Source organism: Octopus sinensis, linkage group LG6, assembly GCF_006345805.1.
Source record: "Octopus sinensis linkage group LG6, ASM634580v1, whole genome shotgun sequence".
In the NCBI taxonomy this organism is placed as follows: domain Eukaryota; kingdom Metazoa; phylum Mollusca; class Cephalopoda; order Octopoda; family Octopodidae; genus Octopus; species Octopus sinensis.
Window position 1 is genome coordinate 25,652,498 of NC_043002.1, and position 27,085 is coordinate 25,679,582.

The 27,085-nt window shown below is 36.8% G+C and overlaps 2 protein-coding genes across 2 annotated transcripts in view; both read right to left on the reverse strand.

Annotated features, from left to right (window-relative positions):
- Positions 1-4,200, reverse strand: part of LOC118763859 — a 14,063-nt gene extending 9,863 nt beyond the window's left edge. The window contains exon 1 of the mRNA XM_036503796.1: positions 3,888-4,200. Coding sequence (XP_036359689.1) covers positions 3,888-4,164 — 277 coding nt within the window. The 5' untranslated portion in view covers positions 4,165-4,200. The remainder of the gene's footprint in view (positions 1-3,887) is intronic.
- A 12,172-nt stretch (positions 4,201-16,372) lies between these two features.
- LOC115213031 lies at positions 16,373-26,862 on the reverse strand. The gene is made up of 3 exons (XM_029781936.2): positions 26,472-26,862; positions 18,434-18,610; positions 16,373-16,532 (listed from the first exon to the last, which is right to left on the reverse strand). Exons 1-3 carry the CDS (start codon positions 26,752-26,754, stop codon positions 16,516-16,518), a joined length of 477 nt encoding a protein of 158 aa, XP_029637796.1. The 5' UTR covers positions 26,755-26,862; the 3' UTR covers positions 16,373-16,515.
- Positions 26,863-27,085: the final 223 nt, after the last annotated feature.

Here is a 27,085-nt window from a genome sequence, read left to right on the forward strand (position 1 = left end):
AGAGATGAACAAGATAGATAGAATACATTTATAACATGCCTCCTGCCGACAGTTAAACATAACTAACTATTAGAGAGGAAATACAAGACAGTAAAAAAAACACCCACATGTCATCCTGTCTTCTCGTAAGAAGCCTTCGTTTAATAGTGTGTCCAATAGCTCTGTAATGTTTAACCTAGAATGTAGCTATTAAGCAACTCCATTTACGCATCTATCATCGCATAGAGAAACACACATACCCACCCATGCTTACATGTATACTATATTTCAACAACTAGTTATTATATAGAAATTACTGTGAATGGAATCAAGGAGAAGCTACGGATAGAGAGTTATGTACATTAGCATTAGATCAAAATAAAAAAAAATGATTCGTCACAAATAGTCAAATGTTTCGGTCTGTCCAACCGATTTGCATGCAGTGGGTATTTAGTAGAATTGTTCAAATTTATAGTTAAAAGTGGAAGGAACAATTTGGAAATATGCCATTTTAAGGTAGATAACAAAAATAAACAAATTTTATTTTATATAGAACGCAAGGAGAGAAATTCAGAGTGACGAGGAATTCTGGTGAGATGAAGGAATATGATATTATCTGATAACTTAATGTACAAGTTTTGCAATTAGAGTCCACGTGGTGTCAATGTTCTTATTTTTTAGTGTGCTTGTATTAATGTCTTTCTCTCTCCTTACATATATATATATATATATATATATATATATATATATATAATAAACACACACACCTGCATACGCACATATGCCTGCACATATATATATACATATATACATGCATACATATATACATATATACATATATACATGTATACATATATACATACATACACATTTCTTATTGGGTCTATAAAAAGGAACTTGCCTAGTGTATTTGTAGGGCATTCTTGACTGGTAAAATTGATGCTAATAATGTTCTACTTGAATCTTTTTAAATCAACGCTTACGGGGAAGATATAAGCAAGGAGAGAATCCCAGAAGGATGACGTATTGGGAAGAAAGGACTGATCATAATGACCAGGGAGTTGTCTGGGAAATAGGACACTAAATATGATGAGAAGGGGAGAGACAATTAGGGTGGAATACCCGAGTAAAGGTAACATGAACCTAGTTAGCTCCGAGGAACATAGGCCACAATAGTAAGAGTAGAAAAAGTAGATAGAAAAAACAGCACGCCTGTAGGCAGGAGGACAGAGCATGTCTGTGAGTGATTCCATGCCAATCAGAAGGGAATAGAGGGAAGCGTGTAGGGGACAAAACCAAATCCTGGGGCCCACCTGAATTAGAAAGAGAAAGTGCTCCTTCCGCACACAAACTTATATTATGATCTTGTAGGCAGCCATTAATTCAAAGTATGTGAGATATGTGGAGACCAACGGTAGAAAATTTCGATAGGAGATTCAAAAGCTAAACTGGTGTCGAGAGCAGCAACACTGCCTTCACCAATTCCTCCAAGGCAAGAGCCCGCTGGTAACAGAGGAAAATACGTCACAGTGGAAACTGAACTGGAGGCTATTCAAGAAAGAAAGAAAGAAAGAGAGAGAGAAAGAGAGAGAATGAGAGAGAGAGAGAGAGAGAGAGAGAGAGAGAGAGAGAGGGATACATGTTTGCTGTGAAATCGTTTCTGACTTTTAATCTAAATTTATGAACTAGAAGGCAGTATATAATTCACAGTCTGTTACATAAAATTAATTCTTGGAGAAATATAACAGAAATGTTCTAACTGGAAAACATCTGAAATTTTACAGCAATATAGTACATAACTTAATTATAAAAAAAAAGACCTAACTTTTTATTGAGATTGGTAGCAAAACGTGGAAGGATAATGGTTCTTCTTTTAATATTTGGTTTTACATTTGGTTCTTATAATAGTAAGTTCATTAAAAGGTAGTGGAATATGGGAAACGTTAGAGTTTGAGCTTGAATGCTTATGTTCTTGTATTGTGTCTTTGAGCAGGGCAAATCATCTCATGCTGCTCCAGTGTGATATGCAGAAAATGCGTACCATCCGGATGCTGGAGCAGTCATCTCCCTCCCCCAACCGTCTGTCTCATATACAGTCACGGGTAGCAGGGCTAAGGGAGTGTCTATGCTCGTGACTACATGGGCACCTAAAATAATGATAGAATCGGTGGAGCAGCGGAATAAATGATTTTAAAAATTAATTACATCTCTTTGCCTTGGGTTCAACTCCTACCAAGGGTGGCTTTATTCTATATTTCCTTCCAGGGTCGTTTAAAAAAGTATCACAAGCCAAGTACTGATTCTGTTAAATCGAATGTAGCTTTTTTCACATTAAATTCCTGGACTTGTGTTTGTACGAGGTCTGATCAAATAGTATCGGGACTGTTGCAATGGTAAAAAGGAACTAAAGTACGTAGAGAGAAACCGCTTGGCACAGGTTGATCTTGAACTCTGTCGTGCATGCACACTAAGTTATAACGTTCTTGCTCACTTCCGATGTTTATAGCAGTGCCTGGAAGCAAAGTGTATAGAATGTGGTCGTCGCACCGAGAAAATTGAGCAGAGAATCTGCATCAAATTTTGTCAAAAGCTTGGTGATACCGGTGCAGAGATCTACGTAAAGTTGCACAAATTGCATGTAGATGAGTATATGAGCCGGACGCGAGTGTACAAATGGTTCAAGCGTTTCCAAGATGGTCGACAAAATGTCGACAGTGACGCACGTTCTGGGAGACCCACAACCAGCAGAATTCATGATGTGCGGGCAGCTGTTCGGAAAGACTGTCGAATCACTGTGAGTCGTCGGAGGGTGGGAACATTAGTTACGATTCAGTTCAGTCAATCCTCACCGAAGATTCGGGTATGAGATGTGTGTCTGCCAAGTTTGTGCCAAAACTGCTGTCAGTTGCAACCATTTTTGGCCAAGTACAACCATTCCCCAGGTCCGACAACCACCATATTCCCCAGAAATCGCCCCTTGCGACTTTTGCCTCTTTCCAAAAATGAAATCTCTCTCGAATGGGGCAAGATTTCAAGACGTCGAGGAAGTCCAAGAGAGTGCGACGAGGCAACTGCTCACAACCCCTCCCACCAAAAGGAGTTCCAAGAATGCTTTCATCAATGGAAACGACGCTGGATAAAGTGTGTGGCTTCAGAAAGGCATTACTTCGAAGGAGATTAAATGCCAAATTGATTTGTGTTGTGTTGTAGTTTTCTTTTTATAGCACCAGTCCCGATACCATTTGATTAGACTTCACATTAGAAATCATCATGATACAAGGCCCCAAGAACACACAAAATCAACATAGCAAGATAGAAAAGCACTTCTTAATTTTACAATGCTGTTGTTTACTGCTGTTTATTGTACTGAATTCCATTCCATTATGAAGCACTTATAATCCAAAGAAATAGGGTTTGGACACTGAACTAACTCTTAATCCATCAATTAATGGTTAAAGCAATTGTTGTTATTGTTGCTGCTGTTCCTGTTCGGTAGTTCCAAGTCAGTCCTGATCGTGCAGATCTATAATCAAATATAATTCCAGCCGTGATCATCTTGTATTCTTTTGAGACATTTTATTTCTAGGGTTACATCATTAAATATGCCCTTCCCTATTTTTAAGATGGCGAGGTTTAATTTAAAAGAAATTTAGCTACAATATCAACCTTGCTTTTCATCTGTCTAGAGTCAATGAAATAAAATACCAGGTCAACTTTGGTTTGTATGATTCTGAGTTGGATGGAGAGATCAATAAAATAAGGTTGGGTTGATCTAATCGAATATACACATTCCCCAAGATTTGAGGTTTGGTCTTCCAGGAATCAATAATTCAACAACAGATACACCATGTAGAATAAAAGTAAAAGAAAAATTAAACACAAAATTAAATAAAAAAAAAAGGATTTACCAGCGATAGGAACGTGCGGGTTTCCGTTACAATCATCTCTGTCAGGATCTCCTTCCCACACACAGGCATGGGCAAGATTTGACCACACTTGGCTTGTGTTACAATGAGTCGATTGGGCAATTTCACCTTCAAAGCCACACTGGTGAGCCACTGTACAATCTTGGGTGTCTCTCACCCATTGTCCAGCTTGGATGGTATCGCATATCGTCTGGCCAAAGATTGGATTCAACAGGCACAACAGCACACTACAGCCGGCCAGCAACGTACAGGGTGACATCTTTCAGAGAGCCGTTGTTGCACAAAAGGAGCAGATGACTCCCTTTTAAAGGGGATATTGCAATGTTTAAATGGACACACAGATACAGACACACATAAATAGGCACGCGCACGCAGACATACATGCACGCAGACACACACACAAACACACACACACACACACACTCACACACACACACACACACATACGCGCGCGCATATATGCCAGCTCATACGCACACGTACAATAGTTTCCGGTACGATGTGTTATTTTTGTTGTTGGTGGTGGTGGTGGGGTGATTGGGTAATTTTTTTTTACTCATTTATTTATTTATTTATTTCTTCATTTAAGTATTGCATCTTATTCTGACTAGCAGCAGCAGGAGCTCCTTATTTTTCTCTCTATACACAGTGAGGGGAATTAGTTTATTTTGTGTAAGCCCTGTTTACCTGGAATCAACAAATGTTTTCCAACTGTAAGGTCCCTTTTAAAGAGTGAACAGATTCCATGATGACAGGTCAAAAGGTCACACGCTTCAGTTGTCAACAGTCTACACAACGTGCTCTAGCTTCTAATTCACTTTCTGTTTTCACTTGATGTCAGGTAAATAAAATTCACCCCGAAACTTTTCCTGCTCTATCTCTACTAAAGAGGTACATCTCTACCTTTTCCATTCTCTTCCGTTCTCTTTCTTTCTTCCTGTCTTTCTTTCTTTCTTTCTTTCTTTCTTTCTTTCTTTCTTTCTTTCTTTCTTTCTTTCTTTCTTTCTTTCTTTCTTTCTTTCTTTATTTCTTTCTTTCTTTCTTTCTTTCTTCTATTCTGTCTCCCTCTCACTCTTTTCTATTATTTCTAAGTCTCCTCTTTCTCTCTCTCTTACTCTCTCTCTCTCTCTCTCTCTCTCTCTTTACTCTTTTACTTGTTTCAGTCATTTGACTGCGGCCATACTGGAGCACCGCCTCTCACAGATTTCTATCTGTCCCATTCTTCCTTTTTTTATTTCTGTATTATTTCACTTTCTTTCTTTCTTTCTTTCTTTCTTTCTCTCTTTCTTTTCCATTATTTTAAACCCGCCCTCTATCTCACGCTCGTTTACTCTTTTACTTCCCATTGCATTGTCAGTGTTTCTTAATGTTTCCAGATCTTTCTATTCCTCACTTTGACATTAGCTTTCTCCCCAATCTTTTATCATTTCTCAATTTCTTTCACAGTTTACCGTTTTTTTTTACCATTTCTCTAACTCCATCACTTATCCTTTATCCTTCACTTTTCTTTCTTATTCTCTCTCTCTATTCTCTCTCTTATTCTCTCTCTCTATTTCCATGTCTCTTTCTGTCAGTTTCTTCCACTTTTCCACTATCGTCTGCTCCCCTTCAATCACGCTCACTCTATCTGTCTGTCTCTCTCAATCACTTTCTCACTCACTTCATCTCTGCCTCTTGTTCTTTTACAGTCGCTATCGCTGTCTCCAATTCTTCCACAATTGGTCTTTCCCCTCATTCAAATTTACTTAATGTTCTCTTTCTGTCACTTTATCTCAGAAAACTAAAAAACAAACTCTCCTCTCTCTTTTCCATCTCCTCTCACTCTCCCCCCATATTTAATAAATCAACATACCTCTCTAACCTCCACTTCTATTTCCCGTCGTTCTTTCTTTCTTTTTGTTCTCTTTCACTTTCTCTTTCATTGCTTTGTACCCCACCATTTACACATTCTTTTTTTGTCTCATTTTCATCCTCTTTTCCTTTTCTCTTTCCTGTCTGTTTCTTTCTTTCTTTCTTTCTTTCTTTCTTTCTTTCTTTCTTTCTTTCTTTCTTTCTTTCTTTCTTTACTCCATTTTTTCAACTTCTGCTTGTGTGTCTTACGATTTTTCTTTTTTTCCTTCATTTATCACTTCTCCTCTCTTTTTCTGTTATCCTGTCCGCTCTCTTCCCTACCTCTTCTCTCTCATCTCCTCTACCCACTTGAACACAACATCTACGCGCTAACGTGATCCCTTAAACCAAATTACAACACAGACAAGGTCTAGAGGTCAGATTACATTTCAAAGTCTCGTTGCTGTCGTCCCACCAACCTCGCTCTTTCCTCCTTTAACTAAACTAATAGACAAAAAGCAAAAAACAAAAAGAAAAACATCAGTTAAAATAAAAGTTATAATATAGATTTTAAAGAAAGCACAAGGCTACAAACTTTGTGGGAAAGAGGTATATTTGATTATATCGATTTCTATTCTTGACCAGTATCTTATTGGTTGCTTAGTACATTACTGGTGCCATAACAATGCGCTGTTTACTGATGCTACAGCGAACATCTACAGATTTTAGCCAACACTGCATGTTATAGACAAATGTATAAAAACCCTGTATCCATATACATTATCTCCAATAACAGGGGGTATTTTAAATCCTAGTACAACATAATTATTCATTAATTGAACTATTTGTTAAGAATGCATTATAGATGCAAATTAGTTTATCTGATTAACTTAAGCTCTTGGTAATAAGTTGTGTTTCGTTAGACAGTTATAGAGGGTTTTCAGTTGTTGATGAAGTCCCAAGACAAGAATCGTGCAGATCTGCGGGCCCTTTCCAACGACAAGCACCAACTTCTTCGTGAGTATCTTGATCAGAAACTTAAACCATCTGCTCAACAAAATAATTGACAATAAATAAATCATTGTCAATGATGCTCTTTTCTTTGCGTTCTCTCTGGTAGTAACACCACCCCAAGATCTATTACGCCGGAAATATCCCCTATTTGATACCATTTACATTCGATATATGCCAAAAGAGGAGTGAAAAGTCTGGTTCACATTCATGGAACTGAGAGGCTGACCAAGTAAATCGCAGCTGTCGTTGTAGTAATTTTTTGTGACATTGTACGCTGTCATAAACCGTTGAGATATGCACATCGACTTGTTTGCCACTACTGTCAAACAATTGAGCAGAATATTTTCGGAGAAATTGCACACATTGCCCAGGAATTGTGCAGCATGTGTTCATCGAAGTTAGTTAAAGATCCAACAGTGGATTAGTTGCCACGTTGTGATTTTGCCAATCAGGCCCATTGAATGGCATTCGCTCCCATGTGCTTTGGAACAACAACTTTAGTTTGATAGCGTGATCTTTGTGATTTGTGTCGAAGAAATAGTGCTGTTTCCGACTCTAGTAAGTCTTTTGTGGATAACTTTCCTAATCATTGCATCTTGTAAACTGCTGACTATCACCCGCCTCCAATTTTCATTTCTGCTTCTTTGCTATACTCTGTCGTGCAGATCATAAACTATGTTTTGTGTAGGCAATCAACCAAAATTCTGAACTTTGTATTCAATGCCAATTTGTCAACCTAATAAATAACCTGTGTAGATACGATCTGAATGCTCCGATGCACATTGGCCTATTCGGTAATTCCAGTCGGTAAATGTCATCCAATTAGAAAAACGTCAGCAGGTTTGAGTGACCTTTTACAGTTCATTCTCTTATTAGCTACTTTTACATAATCCCTTTGCATGTCAATGATGCCATTTCAGTCGCCTGTTAATACTATCGAATTATTTTAAATACCTTCAGAAGCTCGCCTGTCCTGCTCCAGTGCATAAACGGCCACTAACCTGAAGGTATTTAATTTCATACTATTCCGAATTCACATTCAGACCATTGGTAATTTACTGGATCCGGATTGATGAGTGTACATATGTCTCAAAAGTCCCGTGTTCATGTGTAACAAAGAATACTTTTGTGCAGTTATGAAATCTTGAAAGCAGAACTCCATCAATTATAAAGCGAAATCTCAACGGAAATCGAAGCCATAAATACTCTAAAGAATATCCGAAAGTTGTTTAGGATTATTTGCGTATATATATGCGACACGTTTGCAGATTTTTACACACTATTCTAACCTTTAAAATGATAGCAGATTTGTCGAAGGTCGATACTTTCAATGTAAGAATAACAAAGAAAAAGAATTTCCCGATCGATTATCGAAGCCAAAATAAATGCAAATGTATACGAAATAGGAACTTATTTTGTCAGTAGATATGAATGTTAACGCTGGAGAAAAAACTGAGAGTTTATCCCATAGCGCCAAATATACGGAAGCATCAGCAAACAATACGTTTAGCGATTCTCGCAGGAGTTTCGCACCCACAAATAAGAATACTTTTTTAAAAAATGCAACGATAATAAAATAAAATAAACTATATGTAAATATTGGAAAACATAAATTTTATACTTTGATGCAAGATCTTCGATATATTTTGTGTGGAATCACCAATTTCTCAATCTTTCCCATTTTATACTGCCTCAGTTTTCTTTCTCGTTTGACTTTTATTCTCGAGTTGCATAACAAAATAGTGTTCCGATTCTAAATATTAGTATGGGGTAAAGTATGTGATTTTCTGCCATGTGAATGTTTGCGCCACCACAAGCAAAAATCGGACATTTGATATTAGCGAACAAATATCAAATGTCTGAATATTTGTGCCAGTCACTCAAACCATTGCCTTGTGAGGGACGTAATCGAAAGTTTCGTAATTACGTGGCGTATCCATGGAAGATGAGAACTCAATACTGCAAGCTTATGACAAACTTGCATATTGTTTAGTGAATCCCACTACTGAGTGTAGTCAATTGTTCCCTACCCACGATGCCGATTTTAAAATAGGTAGGCTGAATAAACGAGATTTGACTCAACGATACAAGACTGTATCTGTAACTGAAAACGTACCCTGCATCATTTAATTGGTAATATAACATAGTATGCAGGGATTTTCTAAAAAATATTCTCTGCTACCTGTCTACAAAATCTTAAAGAAGCAGATATGGGTGACACCCATTCTGAAGGACATTGTAGTTACAGAGAGGACAAATTTAAAGAAATGAGTTCGTGCCTAGCCGAATGAAATATTTTTTTCCTTTCTGAATTGTTGCGCGGCGGTAAAATATCGTCTCCGAACCGACACGATGTATCTATCTATCTATCTATCTATCTATCTATCTATCTATCTATCTATCTATCTATCTATCTATCTATCTATCTATCTATCTATCTATTTATCTATCTGTCTGTCTGTCTGTCTATCTCTGTCTGCCTGTCTGCCTGTCTGCCTGTCTGCCTGCCTGTCTGTCTGTCTGTCTGTCTGTCTGTCTGTCTGTCTCTCTCTCTCTCTCTTAATAATCTATTATATAAAATCCGTTCTGTCTGTCTGTGTGTGTGTGTGTGTGTCTTCTAGGATCTCGGGCATCCTCCATCCGATTGCGCTCCAATTTGATATGTAGATACTGACGGTATCAGGGCGTGTATAAGTCTTGAAAAATTACAAAAATCGATTCCAGGTGAGAATGCGATCGATAAAGCATTCTTTAGAATAGAAAAAAAGTTTATCTTTATTTCTTCTTTTGCTGGTGTCTCAAATTTAGGTTAAATCAGTGTTTCTCAAAGGGGAGGCCTATGGGACGGTTGGAAAGTTGTTTTGGGAAAATTTGGTTTAAATTTTTGACAACTCAGCACCGTCCATTGGACGGGGGGCGTTTTGATCGTATATTCTATTATGCAAATAATGAAGATTAGCGTCGTCTGATAAGGAAATGATTCTAATGTTAAAGAATTAGTTCAAACACCACCATTCTTTTTCTCTTTCTTTGTCGATATATATATATATAAAATTTTATATTCAAGTATACACCTTGTAGTATGCTGTTTAAAGGCCGTCTACAGTATTCGGCTACCAGATGTTAACAACACTATGGAGGTATGCACAACTGGATTTATACCAGGAATTCTTTTGTGTCCGTGGGGTTTATAGTGCATACTATCCGTCTCTTTTTGCTACACTGACCAAAATGTATTGTTATAGAAATGAACGAAACAACAAGTAAAAAGTGAGATACCTTTTTAAAAATCACCAGAGGAGACGCATCTGCTCCTATGATGCATGATAATTGTTTGTACATCTCACCTGTAAGGTACCGGTGTATAATGGGTCGAAACGATCGTAGTGGCTCGTGAATTCCATTTAGTTTCTCACATTTTATGTAAGTGTTGAAGGTGTGTGGCTTTGTGGTTAAGGTATTCGGCTCACGATCGTAAGGTCGTGAGTTCAATTCCTGGTGGCGCACTGTGTCCTTGAGCAAGGCACTTTATTTCATGTTGCCCCAGTCTACTCAGCTGAGTAGTACATGTATTTCAAAGGGTCAACTTTGTCACATTCTGTGTTACGCAGAATTCCCTTGAGAACTACGTTAAGAGTTCACGTGTCTGTAGAGTGCTCAGCCACTTGCATGTTAATTTCACGAGCAGGGGCCATTCTGTCGATCGGATCAACTGGAACTCACGATGTTGTAACCGACAGAGTGTCAGTTTGTTTGTTTGCTCGTTTGTATGTATGTATGTATGTATGTATGTATGTATGTATGTATGTATGTATGTATTTATGTATGTATGTATGATGGGCTTAAACAGTTTCTATTTGCCATATTCTCCTCACAAAGTATTGGTTGACCTGAGACATCTTGACCACACAGTAGTGCCTGCACCCACTTGGAACTATTTTACCTGTGTCACTATTGCTCATGAGAAAAGTATAAATGTTACAGCGTTTTCTTATCTTTTCCCATCAATGTGAGGTTTCATGATTTCGTGGAAAACAGTGTTAAAAAAACTGGTGAAATATTCTCAGTTAGTTTCATCTGAAAGAAGTGATATCCATTTGCAAAAGATTCGTACTTTTAGAAGAAACATTTCTTCAAATATAGATTCTTTAAATTTTCGCCAAAGTGGTTTTAGAAAATGAAGGGGGGGGGGGAGAAAAGAAAACAAAAATGAAACTAAAATACCCGGATGATTGACAAATAACATTGTGGTTGGTGTAGTTGCCATCCATTTGTATTTTTTGCTTTATAATAAATTCTGAATATCTTTGTTTACATGCAAGTATAGAAAAATGCTGTTTTAAAGATATTCATAATGCTTCTTAGGAAAGAGTTTTAAAGACTTATGATTAGTTTTCCGACATGTTTATTTCTTCTTTTTATTATAAACTATCATTTACAATCCTACACATGCTTAGAAGCTCAGCAGCTTGGTAATCCATATCTGCTCCTAGTACCATCGGTCACAAGATTAACCTATGTTACAGTTTTTATTTGAATACATGCATAAAATAAATATCTAGAAAAATTTCCAAGGAAGCTATAATGGTATTTTGTCTGGGGATTTCTTATTCGGGGCCTAATCCCAGCTGCCTAAAAGATTACAGTTAAACAAATATAAGTATACAACTCCAACTGTTACTACAGATCGCCGAAGAAAATACTTCAAAACATTTCACGTCTTCACAGCCAAACTTCTAAATAAAAAAAAAAATTACCTCTACGCATGATGTATAAGTTGGCTTCTTTGGGCTCACAAGATGAACAACAGGCGTTGGTATTGAGCCCTGTTTCTATATAAATAAACCTATGAGTAGATACAGAGATTTTAGTTCTAAATTAAAATTATATATATGTTACAAAAGTGAAGATTTTCACAGTTTATTGTTTGCAGTGTTAGAAAGTTCTGTATTACAAACAGTGAACGTTTTGAAATAAATCAAAAACATGCATTCTTTTTGTGTTTGAGAACGAGTGATCATGCTTACTTTCATGGTACACTTGGATTACATAGATGGACATTTACATTACTATTTCGAGTCCTGGGACTAATAAGGCCGGTTACTCGGTCTCCTTGGCGTATAAGCGACTGAGATCACAACATACTCCTGGACGAGACGCCAATCCGCCGCAGAGCTACTCATTTACAGCTGGGTGGATTGGAGTAACGTGAAATGAAGTGTTTTACCCAGGGTAAAACCACGATCTTGAGACCATGAGTACAACACCCTAAAAACTACGCCAGCGTCTTCACTTATATAGAGGGGGCTTATGGTATTCAACACTGCTGAATTTGAACACTAAAAGCCAATGAAATACTCACTAGTTTTATAGTAATGTCGTTGTCTACAGTGGCAAAATATACCAATCCGTAGTACTAAATCATATTTAGGTGAATTTGGTTTGTGAGAGCAAACTCTGCCAATCATTATCTTAGCACAGATCCTTTGACAGGATTCGAACGGTTGAATTTCGGTTAGTTGTCTGATGCCCTATCGAGTCAACTATCCAAGAAAACATTAGTTTCTTGTTGACCAGACACAAGATTCTTGCCTTATATGAGAGTGAAGAATGAGGAACATAACGATGAAGCTATTCCCAAAGGTATCAACGGAATAAATGAAACAGTTAGTTTGGGTGGCTTGTTCTTAGCTGATGTTGTTCTTTAGGCCAAGGTCAGCCCTGGTCAATGATATTCCATCCATGATCATCCAGCCTGTTTTTTCTACAGACATAGTATAACTAGATTTACATTATTCAAAGTGTTTTTCCATTTTAAAGATAGAATCCTGTGGTTTGAGAGAGATTTATTTTACTATATTTAGTTCTTGTGGAGGCTTCAGAATTGGCTCGAATTGTTTTTAATTGATGTTGAACTTGTTATAGTCGTCTTTGCTTGGCGCTAGGTCAAGACCAAGAGAGCAGACTTATAGTTTGAGGCATTCCAGCTATGACCATCCAGTCTATTCAAGGTTAGGCAGGACTAAATTTATGTGTAATAAATCTTTCTTTCTGTCACAACCTCAAGTCTATTATGGTTATCTTCCTACCCTGTGTCTATCCGTATATCCGTATTTCTACCAAGTTTCTGAAGATAACTAGCTGTCATCACAAACCCGATGTAGTCTCTGAAGAGACCTCGGGCGAAACAATATACATTCTATTGGACTCATTGTTATGGATAAAATTTACACACACACACACACACACACACACACACACACACACCACACACACACACACACACACACACACACACAGAGACACACACAGACACACACAGACACACACATACACACACGCACACGCACACATTTTAATCGAAGTGTACAGTATTATATATCCATTGCGGCTGATCTTACCCAATCGGTTTGCACTTGGGGTTCAACGGAGTGTTAGGTAACAGTCCGATTATGTAACCCTGCGCACATAAGAGGTATTCGTTAAGGAATGAAATATGGCAACTGCTCTCTATTGTTGGAGGTGAATAGACACATCCGGTTTGTGGTTGCTGTGAAAAGATGATGAAACGAATCGAGCAGGATTTTAAAAGTCCCTTGGTACCAAAACATCTTCACTTGGGGTGGTTTTGTTGCAAGTCAGCAAGAGGTTTCTTGAAATGAGTTTGTGGGAAATGTGTATGTCTTTAAGATTGTTCTTGTGGAAATGGAAAGTGTGTAGTGGTATTATATATATATAAGCTTTGCTTTGGGTATACACATTTCTTTTATGCATTGGTTAAATTTGTGAGGCATTTGTGTGTGTGTGCGGTGTGTGTAGAAGTACAATATGTGTGGCTGCTTACGTTGGGAGTGATGGAAAAAAGTCTATTTGGCTAGGTGTCCGCCGTGCTGGGACACGTGTGTTTGTGGGTATATTGGTGGCATGTTCTGGCCAAACTCTCTGCTGGACTTTCAGGTATTGTTGTTGTTGTTGTTGTTGTTGTTGTTGGTGGTGGTGGTGGTGGTGGGGGGGGGGCTGAAGTTGAGGAACTGGTTATTATATCATGATGGGGCACGCAGGTACTTTCATATGGGCAAGGATTAAAAATTTCAGTTCTGCTAGTCAGATAAATGCCTGAGTGCCTCTGCTCAGGCGTGGGTCTACTTACTAAAATCTTTTAAACATTAAGTGCACAGCTAAAGGAAATTCTCAGGGCATGCCTGTTAAATATTTTGCTGAACCTATTTGTAAGGGGGAAGTGCTTGTCTACTCGGGTTTTAGCACTTAAAGAGAAGGGCGGTGTGAACCATAGCACTTTCCGATGACGCTTTCTCTTGGAGGGGTTAGGATTTGGCATGTAACTAATTCTATCTTTGAAACCGCTTGCGGCCATGTATGTATGTATGTATGCTTGTATGTATGTATGTATGTATGTATGTATGTATGTATGTATGTATGTATGTATGTGTGTGTGTGTGTGAGTGTGCATACGTATATGTATGTATATCCCATGGTTTCAACTATGAGTATTACTCATTGGATTATAGTCGAAGTGGTTGAATATTCCACAGACATTTATCCCTTTGACCATAGACACAGAAATAGTAGTAGTAGTAGCAGCAGCAGCAGCAGCAGTAGTAGTAGATAATTACTGCCATAGTAAAGGGGATATCTATATATTCGTGTACGGTTCATTAGGATTATTGGTTTCAAATGATTGTCATGGTAGCCAATGTAAGAACCTAGCTTACACTGAAAATACGCATGATTTTTCAACATAGGAAATTATAAGCACATTGGTGGTTAAAAACGGTGAGTGGTAAACATTTTGAGTTAAAATTCTACCACGGTTGACTTTGCTTTTCCTCACTTCCAGGTCGAAGGAAAATGCGAGCATAATATACTCAGGTTTGATCTATCTCCTTATCAAAAATTGAGCTTTTGAAGTTAGCTTGCTTACCAACCACATGGTCCCGGGTTCAGTCCCACTGCGTGGCACCTTGGGCAAGTGTCTACTACTATAGCCTTGTGAGTGGATTTGGTAGACGGAAACTGAAAGAAGCCCGTCGTATATATGTATATATGTATATATATATATATATATATATATATATATATATATATATATATATGTGTGCATGTATGTTTGTGTGTCTGTGTTTGTCTCCCTAGCATTGCTTGACAACCGATGCTGGTGTGTTTATGTCCCCGTCACTTAGCGGTTCGGCAAAACAGACCGATAGAATAAATACTGGGCTTACAAAGAATAAGTCCCGGGGTCGAGTTGCTCGACTAAAGGCGGTGCTCCAGCATGGCCGTAGTCAACTGACTGAAACAAGTAAAAGAGTAAGAGTAAGAGTAAGAATAATTCTTTCTAGTTTTAACACAAGCGAGCAGTTTTAAGAGGAGAAGGCATGTCGATTACATTGACGAGTATTCGACTGGTACTTATTTTATCGATCCCGAAAGGATAAAACAAAGTGACCTGAGCAGCTTGGGAACTCAGAACATAAAAGTGGAAAAATGCTACTGAGCATTTTGTCCGGCGTGCTAACGATTCTGCCAGTTCGTCGCTTTAAATGTTTCGCATTTTAGCACAAGGCCAGCAGTTTTATAAGAAAGGGGCTAGTCGATTACATTGTGCCCAGTATCTTACTAGTACTTTATTTTATCAGTCCCGAAAGGGTGAAAGGCAACATTGAACTCGGTCGGAAGAAATGCCGCTAAGCATTTTGTCCGACTCACTAATGATTCTGTCAGTCCTCCGCTGTTTCGGATCTTTTCAGTTTGAACAGCAGTTTTTAACATAATTTCTAGGTAACTAAAAAATTTAAAACTTCGTATACTGGTAGAATGTGCTTATAAAACATCTTTTTGTCTTGACTTTATTGAGAAAATTCTATAGTTTGTAAGATATTTGTTGTTTTTTTCTTCAATTTCTGCAATTTCAACCAATCACTGATGTCCATTGAGGTAAACAACATTCTGTGCCGTATGAATATGTCCCTCGTTTAAGAAACAGATTGGGTTTATTTACATTTGTGAAGAAAAAAAGATGTCCTTCCCCCACCCCTAACCCTAAAATAGATTGAAATGCAATAGATCGATACTAGGGTCATAATTATGGGTGACAATTTCATATGACATCGCTAGAAAAAAATGCCGTTCAAACCGAAAAGATCCGCTGTTTCTAACAAAGACAAAAGGACTAATTTTTCGTGATGGTGGTAGATGAGTAAATCAATTAAATGACTCTAGTACCTGACAGGTACTTTATTTTAACGATGTCTGAAAGATGAAAGGCAAAACTGACTTCGGTGGGGTTTGAACTGAGAGCTCAAATAGTCGGAACAAATACCGTAAAGAATTTTTTATCCGATACACTAACGACTCTGCTAATTCATCGCCCTTTTGCGCAGACACAAATAGCGAGCGATGTTGTTTATAGAAGCCAAAAAAAAAAAAAAGAAAAAGGAAACGGAAAAGAAAACGAGAAGAAAAATAGTTAAACGGAGTTAAGGGAATGCAGGAAGAGAGGGTTGAGGTGAAGAAGGAAGACAAGGAAAAGGGAGAAAAAGAGGCGCTATGCTTGAAAACGAGGCTTGCAGTTGAGGAAGAAGAATTACATCTATAACACGTGATGGTCAGAAGGCATTTGTAGTTTATTGTAAAACTGAATATATTATAAACAATCGATAAAGAAATAATAACAAAACGAATTCATCCGGGTTTTCATTCAACAGAATTTCAAAAGTCAGAAAACCGTGTCCACGTAAGCTTAGTATTAATTTTTCGATTTTTCTGAAAGTAAACACAATAAAAACAATATTTTAGTAAGATCTGAGAAGACTGGAGTGAATTTTAAATAATTTTCACAACTATTATTAATCGTAACTGAAGATTTATTGAGGCTTTTTATATTTATGGATTGCTCTGTTTTTTCACATGCAGTCATCCTTTTCTATATTCAATAAAATGCCTTTTGAATGATTGCTAAGGATTCCCTCGCCAACACGCAACAGCATCTTTTTGTATCTTATTTATTTACTACAATAGTCTCTATTATTTCTGAACCATGTAGGTGCGTACTCATTTCATCTAAACCCATGCAGTCCATTCGTCTCTTTTCCTCATTCCGTCATCTTCACCGTGTTTCATCTCCTAGATCCTGTACAAAATATTTCGCCGAAATTTTTTCACCAGAATCCCCCGTTCAGCCATTTCATGCTAACATAGACCTACAAATACCTAAGCTCTCACAAGTTGAGAGGATTTACAAAGAATGCAGACACTTCCCTTTCTTTCGTGAACAACTCACAAGGACGAAGTGAAAATAGTTCGAACGACACTCGACTGTGAACTAACAAGTCAATTCGGTTTTCCAAATTATCTCTTGATCTTTTGTGTTGATCGCCATTATGACATATTGTATGGTCTATTGCATTTTTGGCTGAGTATACCGATACTACCAAAACGATAGCTGAACCCAGTTAATGAACATAACGGTAAATTACAAGTAGATAAGATTGAAGGTCAGTTTCTTTTCAATTTAGTGAATCCGAAAAAAAAAACCCAAAGCAAAAAGGATCGGGCATATGGCCTTCTTAGAACATTCTTAATTATTTGACTTTAATACCTGTAACATTGTTGCTTTCTCTAAAGGGCGTTAACCAACTAATGGTGCTTTTTCATAGAGCATTGTAGATTAGGATAGGAAGAAATTCCTTAGAGATAGCAGGATCTCAACTAGCGTCTAATCCTAAGAAGTAAAGGACTTTAAGAACGGTTGTTTCATTTTGACTAGGTGGCGCACCTCAAGACAGTGCTAGGAGATACTGCAGGGAGATACAAAATGACGATTGATGGTTCAAGATGTTTAAACATTTCGGGCTATACCAAGATTTCAATATCCTGGTAACATGTCTTATTTTAAGTATTTTTGTGTGTTCATACCCCACTTCCACCCCACTCCACTCCAGAAGAAAACTTCCAATTGCCGCTAAGGTGAAACAGATGTTGAGAATTGAGGACCAATTTAAAGATATAAAAAAATTATAGAATATGAATTAAATGGCCTAAATCATGAGTTTCAAGAGATGCACATATTTTAGTCGCTCAAAACACTCCATATGCATAACAAATATCATGGAAAAACATAGCATTTCATATACATAACTGATATCATGGAAAAACTTTCAAAATAAAACTAAGATGACTTCTTGGTAACACGTAACTAACAACGCTGTTTACAAAAGGCGATATAAAATAAGTAAATAAAGCACAACAAACATAAAAATAACAGTAATAATAATCTTCATGCCTTGATTGCTGCAAATAGATTGAATTAATTGAAAGCATTAATTATTTCATGAAACAAAATCACGAGTCAACCAATAAGCAACAGGAATCGTTTCCTCATTTTCCTACATTATACGAGCTTTTAGGTTCTTGACATATACACAGTCTTGGTTTAAGTTCTCGTTTACGATTAGCATATTCTTGCTTCTGCTCGATAATCACACTTGTTAATTAATAATCCAGCCAATGAATCAGACATGATTAGACTAGAAAAAAAATTCAACCTATTGAGAATTAATCTCGTCGGATGTGAGGAGACTAAAACGTACTGATAAAGAGGGAGTTTTATTTACACTCAGTTTACGTGGAATGTTAAACGGGATCCGGAATCCCAAGATATTTACCGATTTCGCAGTCAGATTCCTTTGCAAGTACACATCTCTGAAGCTTAAGACTAAAATGAAGCCGGTCTGGACATTGCATTACAGTCATTGAAGTGTGGTTAAAGCATGGAATGTAACTGTGGCAATTTTCTGGGTTTCTGTTGTTTCCGTTCGGATAGTCGTCACATAATTTGTCATCTGCAGGGTGTAAATAAGAAAAAGAAAGTTTTAGGATAAACATCATAAAATGATTAAATTATTATTTTCTACTCTAGGCACAAGGCCCGAAATTTTTGGGGAGAAGGCCAGTCGATTAGATCGACCCGAGTACGCTACTGGTACTTAATTTATCGATCCCGAAAAGATGAATGGCAAAGTTGACCTCGGCAGAATTTGAACTCAGAACGTAAAAACAGACGAGATACCTATTTCTTTACTACCCACAAGGGGCTAAACACAGAGGGGACAAACAAGGACAGACAAACGGATTAAGTCGATTATATCGACCCCAGTGCGTAACTGGTACTTATTTAATCGACCCCGAAAGGATGAAAGGCAAAGCGGCAGACGAAATACCGCTAAGCATTTCGCCCGGAAAATATAAATATTCTTTTCTACTATAGGCACAAGGCCCAAAACTTTTGTGGAAGGGGCCAGTCGATTAGATCGAGTCCAGTACGCAGCTGGTACTTAATTTAGAAAATATAAATAATATTAGAACAAAACTGAATATTTCGTTGAGTTGTTTTAATGTTAACTACTTTGTAGTGGTTTGTGTGTGTGTGTGTGTGAGAGAGAGAGAGAGAGAGAGAGAGAGAGAGAGAGAGAGAGAGAGAGAGAGAGAGAGAGAGAGAGAGAGAAAGAGAGAGAGAGAGAAAGAGAGAGAGAGAGAAAGAGAGAGAGAGAGAGAGAGAGAGAGAGAGAGAGAGAGAGAGACTTTGTGTATGTGTCCGCATAGCGAATTTGAGAATAATGCCAAAGAAAATGTTAGATGTTATAGTCTTGTTCAAGGGTGTTATAACATTTAAAGAAAAAAAGTCATCAAAGAATGTTCTGTCATTAGATTGTGTCATTTAGTTTTCCAAAAAGACTGTCTATTTACTGCTGTCAGTCTACATTTCTTCTGAACTACTATTTTTCTCTGATTAACCCCTTTACCAAGCATTCTGAGTACTTCTTTATTGATATTATTTCAGTTATGCTTACACACACAAATCAGCAACAGTTAATGGAGCAGCAGGTGATTGCTCATAACAGCAACAGGTGTTGTTCTAAGCAACAGGTGATTGCTCATTACTCAGGAGTCATGGATAATGTCTATCCAATCGTATGTCCCAGAAAAAGTCAAACAGAGGAGCCAAACGTTAACTCAATGGGAAGTAGTAGTCACTGTTAATGGAAATTACACACACACACACACACACACATATATATATATATGTATGTATGCTCTTCCATTTCTCTTTTTAATTTTAGAGTAAATTTTGAATTTTCACTGGCCACCTACTTGGTAGCAATGTTGTGAAGGAATGTACCTTCTTTTAACCATCATCCTTTAAACCTTAAGAAGGTCTTTTATGTATGTATGCATGCATGCATGCATATATGTATGTATGTATGTATGTATGTATGTATGTATGTATGTATGTATGTATGTATGCATGTATGTATGTAAAGTTACATAAGTTTGACACAAATGTCAGTCCAGACTTCAAGTTTCTAATTGATTTCAGAGCGTAATATCAGTTTTGTCATCAACCGTATGGGAGAGAAACCAGCTTGGTATAAATGAACAAAATCTGTGTGGCCAATCTAGAACCACCAGGATGAATGTATAGTTATCCCCCGTTGAACTAGAAAGCATTAAGAGACGGGTTTTGAGGGGCGATAAGATGAGTGGCAAATGGAATGATGATAAAGAGAATGTACAGTCTACATTATAGACAATGAGCTTATGGTTGTGGAGTTAGAGGGAGAAGGGCATGAGGTTGAGATTAATGTTTAGGAAAATGGTGAGAGATTCAAGTAACAAAGAAACATCTTGAACGATATCATAGACATTTTAGCCTCCTGTGAGCAGAGCTGTTCATACAGGGTTTGAAATAGTAGACAAAAGGAAATTCGGAGAATGAGTTAGGAAGGTTAATGACGTTGCTGGCGATGTTAGGACTGAAAGCATCACAGACACTAGAAGCTTCATAACTGCATTTTTGAACATTTTAGCCCGGAAGTTAGGTTTACAAGCCACTGGTAATCGACAACGTAACTAGAAGGAATCACGGTAGAAAAGGAGGATAAAGCAGTCCATCCATGAGATCAGAAAACATTAATATCCAAGAAAGGAAAAAGGGAGATGAAATTTGGAAGAAAGAGAAGTATGTTGTGTTAGAGAGAAAGTATAGGGCGATGTGAGGGGAATCAATGTTGTAACTGAAGAATTAAAACAGCGGTTGAAAGCTAAAGGTCGTAAACTGAAGAAATACGAACAATAGAGTGAGCAGTATATGCTTAATAGACTTTTTGATTAAGACCGGAAACGAGTTTATCAGGAATTGAATTGAAATGAAAAAGTTGAAAATTCTGTGCATGATGCCGAGGAGAGCAAAAGATTCTGGTCGAACACATGGTCTCAGAAAAACAGCACGAAACTGAAGTGGTATGGTTACGGTCACTCAAGTACCCAAAGGAAAGTCATGTCTCTTTGAGACAAAAACGAAAGAAGGCATGAAACCTTTTGGTAATTTGTTATTACCTGTTTTCAAATAAAGGAAAAATTCGAGAATTAAGATTTACCAGTGTCAGATGATGATAATGATGATGATGATATAATAATAATAATAATAATAATGATGATGATGATGATGATGATGATGATGATGATGATGATGATGATGATAATAGCTGTACCAGGCAGTGGCTTTCATGACTTTTCATCTTAACTGATTAGAAGTCTTATCATGTACATTGTTTTGTCTTGGTGTAAAAGATGGGCTACAACAAATATTCTGTTCAATACCACAGTTTTGATTGTCAGTTGTTTGACCTTAACCAGTTGAGCATGTCCCTTAGTGGCTGACGATGTGTGCATCTCTGATCACGAGCAGAAGTAGTGGTGGACGTTCATAGCCATGTGTTGAGAGGAATTCTTTGAGGTTTGGATAATTCACCTCTGGACACATGGGTGTTTCGTTCAACATCCATAAACAACACTTATTCAGAGACCTTCTGAAAGCCATGCGCTACTTGACCTAAAGAAAATTCTAACTGATCCCCACCTACAAGATCATGCGCTGTTAATCTTGGTATGAGATCACCATGTCGTGCACATATGGTTGTGATGAATGTGTCTGGTATACCCTTATCAGGTGGGTAGTCATACTGGGCTTCGCATATTTTATCCCAGCGTCACTTTGATGGCATGCACTGCTATCTCACTCAATAATAATAATAATAATAATAATAATAATAATAATAATAATAATATCTGTCAAGGAATTTGACAAACTAAGTAAATATAAGGACCTGGAAATTGAAATACAAAAGATGTGGCATCTTAAAATGAGAATTGTTCCTGTTATTGTAGGTGCCCGAGGTATGATAAAAAAGGGATGTCAGAAACATCTAGATAAGATACCAGGAGAACCATGTCTCAAAGAAATCCAGAAGAATGTGGTAACAAGTACTGCCCACATCCTTAGAAAAACCCTACCCATTTAAATATCTGTATTGCATTACATAAAGATAGTTTACTACCTCCACCCCCAAGCTTTCAGTAATATTGTAACATCTCTTATACTACATACACCCCAGGACGCTGGGTGTATCTCGGCAAGTGACTGTAACAATGATGCAAATTAAAAGTAAAATAATAATAATAATAATAATAATAATAATAATAATAATAATAATAATAATAATAATAATGTATAGGCACACACCAAAAAAGGTCACAGAAAACGAGAAAGCAACCATACTCTGAGATATGCCGATACACACAGATAGAGAAATTAAGGCTAACAGACCAGATATAGTTGTCAAAGATTATGAAGAAAAAAAATGCTTTCTAATTGATGTATCAATACCGGCTGGTGACAACATGTTACTAAAAGAAATGGAGAAATTCTCAAAATACAAAGACCTAGAAATAGAGGTAACCAGAATGTGGAATCTAAAAACAGAAACAATTCCTATCATAGTAGGTGCATTAGGCATGATAAAAAAAATATTCAGACAAATACATAACAAAAACACCAGGACTTACAAACACATATAACATACAGAAAATTGCACTACTAGGCACTGCACACATCCTACGCAAAACACTTTCCATACAATAACCATCAGAGCATCACAGCACATACCCAAGGCACACAGAGCTGCGCTCGGTAGTGAAGTGAAAGCACGCTATAAAAATAAAACTACTGAATAATAATAATAATAATATTTGTTTTGTATTATACGGAAATATTTCGCTACTGCCCCTGCCACTTCCTCTCCTTAAGCTTTCAGCCATACTGTAACATCTCTTATCCTTCACTTGCTCTAGGGTGCTGGGTGTGACTCGGCTAGTAATTGCAAAAAAACATGCAGATTAAAAGTAAACAACGACAATAATAATAATGACGAAGAAGACGATGATGATGGTGATGACGTCACCGCCGCCGCCGCCGCCGCCGCCGCCGACGACGACGACGACGACAACAACAACAACAACAACAATAATAATTAATAAATGGCAAATATGTGGCCCGTACCAAATAAGCTGATCTAGACCAGAAATACACCCATCTGTGGCTACAGAGCGCAGGGCTAAAGGCAGAGAGTGAAGGCTTTATCTTGGCTGCCCAAGATCAGAAGTTATTGACCCAGAGCTACCAAGCCAATGTGATAAAAAATAGTGTAGACCCAAAGTGCCTATATTGCAACGATGGAAGAGAAGCAGTGGACTACCTAATCTCTTGATGTAAGGTTTTAGCACCTGTAGAGTACAAATCAAGACATGTCAGAGTTGGCCTATATCTACATTGGATAATGTTTCGACATTATAAAATCAAAACTGCTGACAAATGGTACAAGCACCAACCTAAGGCTGTAACTGAGGGAGAAAATGTAACTATTCTTTGGGACTTACCAGTATATACAGATCGGACCATTAAGGCAAATAAACCAGATATTGTTGTGAAAGATAAAGCAATAAAGTCTGTTTTATTGGTTGACATGAGCATACCCTGTGACCATAATGTCCTGGCAAAAGAATTTGATAAGCTCAGAAAATATAAAGATCTGCTAATCGAAAAGATGTGGCATCTCAAGATGGTTGCAATACCAGTGAATGTAGGAGCACTTGGAATGATCAAAAAAGGAACTGGAAATTATTTAAGAATGATCCCTGGCTTACTATCCATGCAGGAAGTGCAAAAGATTATTGTCTTAACTGGTACGTCACACGTATTGAGAAGAGCATTGTCACTGTAAATTTTTTTCCTCCTCCCCTATTCTATTTGTTTACTTTTCTGTTTTTTAGTTTTCCTTTTTCTTTCTGTCTTCTTCCTTTCCTCTATCACATGATTCTGTAAATGAACTATCTGGTATGCTTATTTTAATACACTATGAATGTCTATAATACGTTTCTCTGCTCTAGGTGTCAGAAAGACACTCAGCAAGAAATAGAAATAATTGAAAGAAGATGCCAATGAAAATGATGATGATAATAATAATAATAATAATAATAATAATAATAATAATAATAATAATAATAATAATGTAATCTCAAGGTTTAAAGCAAACAATTTTTATTTTATTTTATTTTTTTAAATTTAATTTTATTATTTATTTATTTATTTATTTATTAGACATTCACTAGTACAACCCCCCCCAAATATATGGCATACTAGGCATAACAACAACGTGAACTTCCAACTTGTTGTCTCTTGAGGTCTCTGGGTGAGACTTGGAGCAAACTTGTAAAAATATAAAGCAAAAGTCAAACATAGAATAATAATAATAATAATAATAATAAATAATAATAATAATAATAATAATAATAATAATAATAATAATAATAATAATAATAATAATAATAATAATAATAATAATAATAATAATAACAACATCATCCTGAGCCAGTCTTTGAAGATAAAAATGTCCCTATTCTCTGAATTTTCCAGACAACCCTGACATAGCGATCCAGGATAATCGAGCAGACATAATTATTAAAGACAGGGAAGAAAATACTTGTAGACTAATAGCTCCAAGTGTTCCCACTGAAAAAAATATATCTGTAAAGGAATTTGACAAACTAAGTAAATATAAGGAACTGTGGCATCTTAAAGCGAGAATTCTTCCTGTTATTGTAGGTACCCTAGGTATGATAAAAAAGGGATGTCAGAAACATCTAGATAAGGTCTCAGAGAAATCTAAAAGATTGTACTGACAAGCACTACCCACGTCCTTAGAAAAACCCTATCCATTTAAATGTCTGTGTTGTATTACATGAATATATTTCGCTACTCCCCCCTTCTCCGCAAGCTTTCAGTCATATTGCAACATCTTATCCTTCACTCGCCATTGGACACTGGGTGTGTCTCGGTAAGAGACTGTAACAGACATGCTGATTAAAAGTAATGATAATAATAATAATAATAATAATAATAATAATAATAATAATAATAATAATAATAATAATAATAATGATAATAATAATAATAATAATAATAATAATAATAGCAGTAGTAGTAGTAGTAGTAGTAGTAGTAGTAGTAATAATAATAATAATAATGATAATAATAATAACCGGATATTATTATAAAAGATCACACAAAAAGGATGTGTTTATTAATTGACATGAGTATTCCCTGTGATCACAATATAGCGGCGAAAGAATTTGACAAAATTAGTAAATATAAAGACCTGCTAATAGAAATTGAAAAAATGTGGCATCTCAAGGCGACTACAGTACCAGTGATTGTAGGATCTCTAGGAATGATAAAAAAAGGTACTGAAACCTATTTGAAAATGATTCCAGGCTTACTATCCCTACAGGAAGTGCAAAAAATCGTATTAACTGGAACGGCTCATGTACTGAGACGAGCACTATCTCTGTGAAAATAACATCCATCCATGAATTTATTTATTTATTAATTTTTAAATACATATTTTATCTGTGAATTTGCGCGTGTAATCTAGGAATGCATACAATGCCCTTCTCTGCCCTAGGTGTATGGAAAACATTCGGCGAGAAACGGAAGAAAATTTGAAGAAAGAAGGAAAAAACATAATAATAATAATAATAATAATAATAATAATAATAATAATAATAATAATAATAATAATAATAATAGTAGTGCAATTTTCCGTATAACATACAGAAAATTGCACTACTAGGCACTGCACACATCCTACGCAGAACACTTTCCATACAATAACCATCAGAGCATCACAACAAATCACAGCACATACCCAAGGCACACAGAGCTGCGCTCGGTAGTGAAGTGAAAGCACGCTATAAAAATAAAACTACTGAATATTAATAATAATAATAATGGAGTCTTAATTGAGAAAGAAAGTAAACTATGCTGAATCATAGATATAGCATGCCTACAATATTACAACAAGTTATGCGGTAAGAAAGAAAGAAAAGTCGATAGGTACGACAGGTTAGCTTGGGAGGTTAAGCAGTTGTAGTCGATGAAAAAGTTGGTAGTAGTAGCAATAATTGTCGAAGTCCTGGGAACAGTGAGTAAAAATGTCGAGAAGTACATGGAAGAAATAGGGGCTGCAATAAGGGTGGAGCACTTGCAGAAAACAGCTCTGCTTGGAACCGCTCGAATACTCCGGAAGGTGCTCGAAAAATAAGAAGCGTTACCTTAGTTCACTGATAGTGAACAGCTGATGCCGTAGTACATCTCCAGCTTTAGAAGCTGTGCAAAGGCAATGATGATGATGATGATGATGATGATAATAATAATAATAAATAATAATAATAATAATAATAATAATAATAATAATAATAATCATGGGGACGATAGGAAAAATTGATGTTTAAAGAATGTTGACTTACCGGAAATACCACCAAGACTAGATGTTTTGTTACAGTCGTCTCTTTCCTGATTCTTTCTGACGCATACATTGTAAGTAATGGAGAACACTAAACCAGATGAACATGCCATTTTACCCATGGATCTACCCAGAACACAAATGGAGTATACACTGCAATTTTTCGCGTCCCTTACGAAGGTCGCCATACTGCTAGCATGTTCACGTTCGCATATATTACTCTCATCTGTGTAGCCCAATACTACGATTGCAGCAATGATAGCCACTATGCTTAGGTACTTGTACATGTTGGTTATAGTCTTGTTGATAATTTCGGAAGAAATGAAAGACAAAAATCTATGCAATGAGTAACAACCGCCGTCTCAAGTGACTCTGAGGAAACCCCGAGAAAAGCAAGGCTCTTTTATACATATAATCTGGGTGTAGACCGCATTAGATGACTCAACCCGTTCAATGTGGTTTCTTAACAATTTCAAAGAGTTTTTGTACACAAACACATACACATACACATGCGCGCGCACACACACACACACGTATGTATATACATGTGTGTGTGTGTATAATATGTATGCTTACACACACGCATATATATTCAAATATGTATGTATGTATGTATGT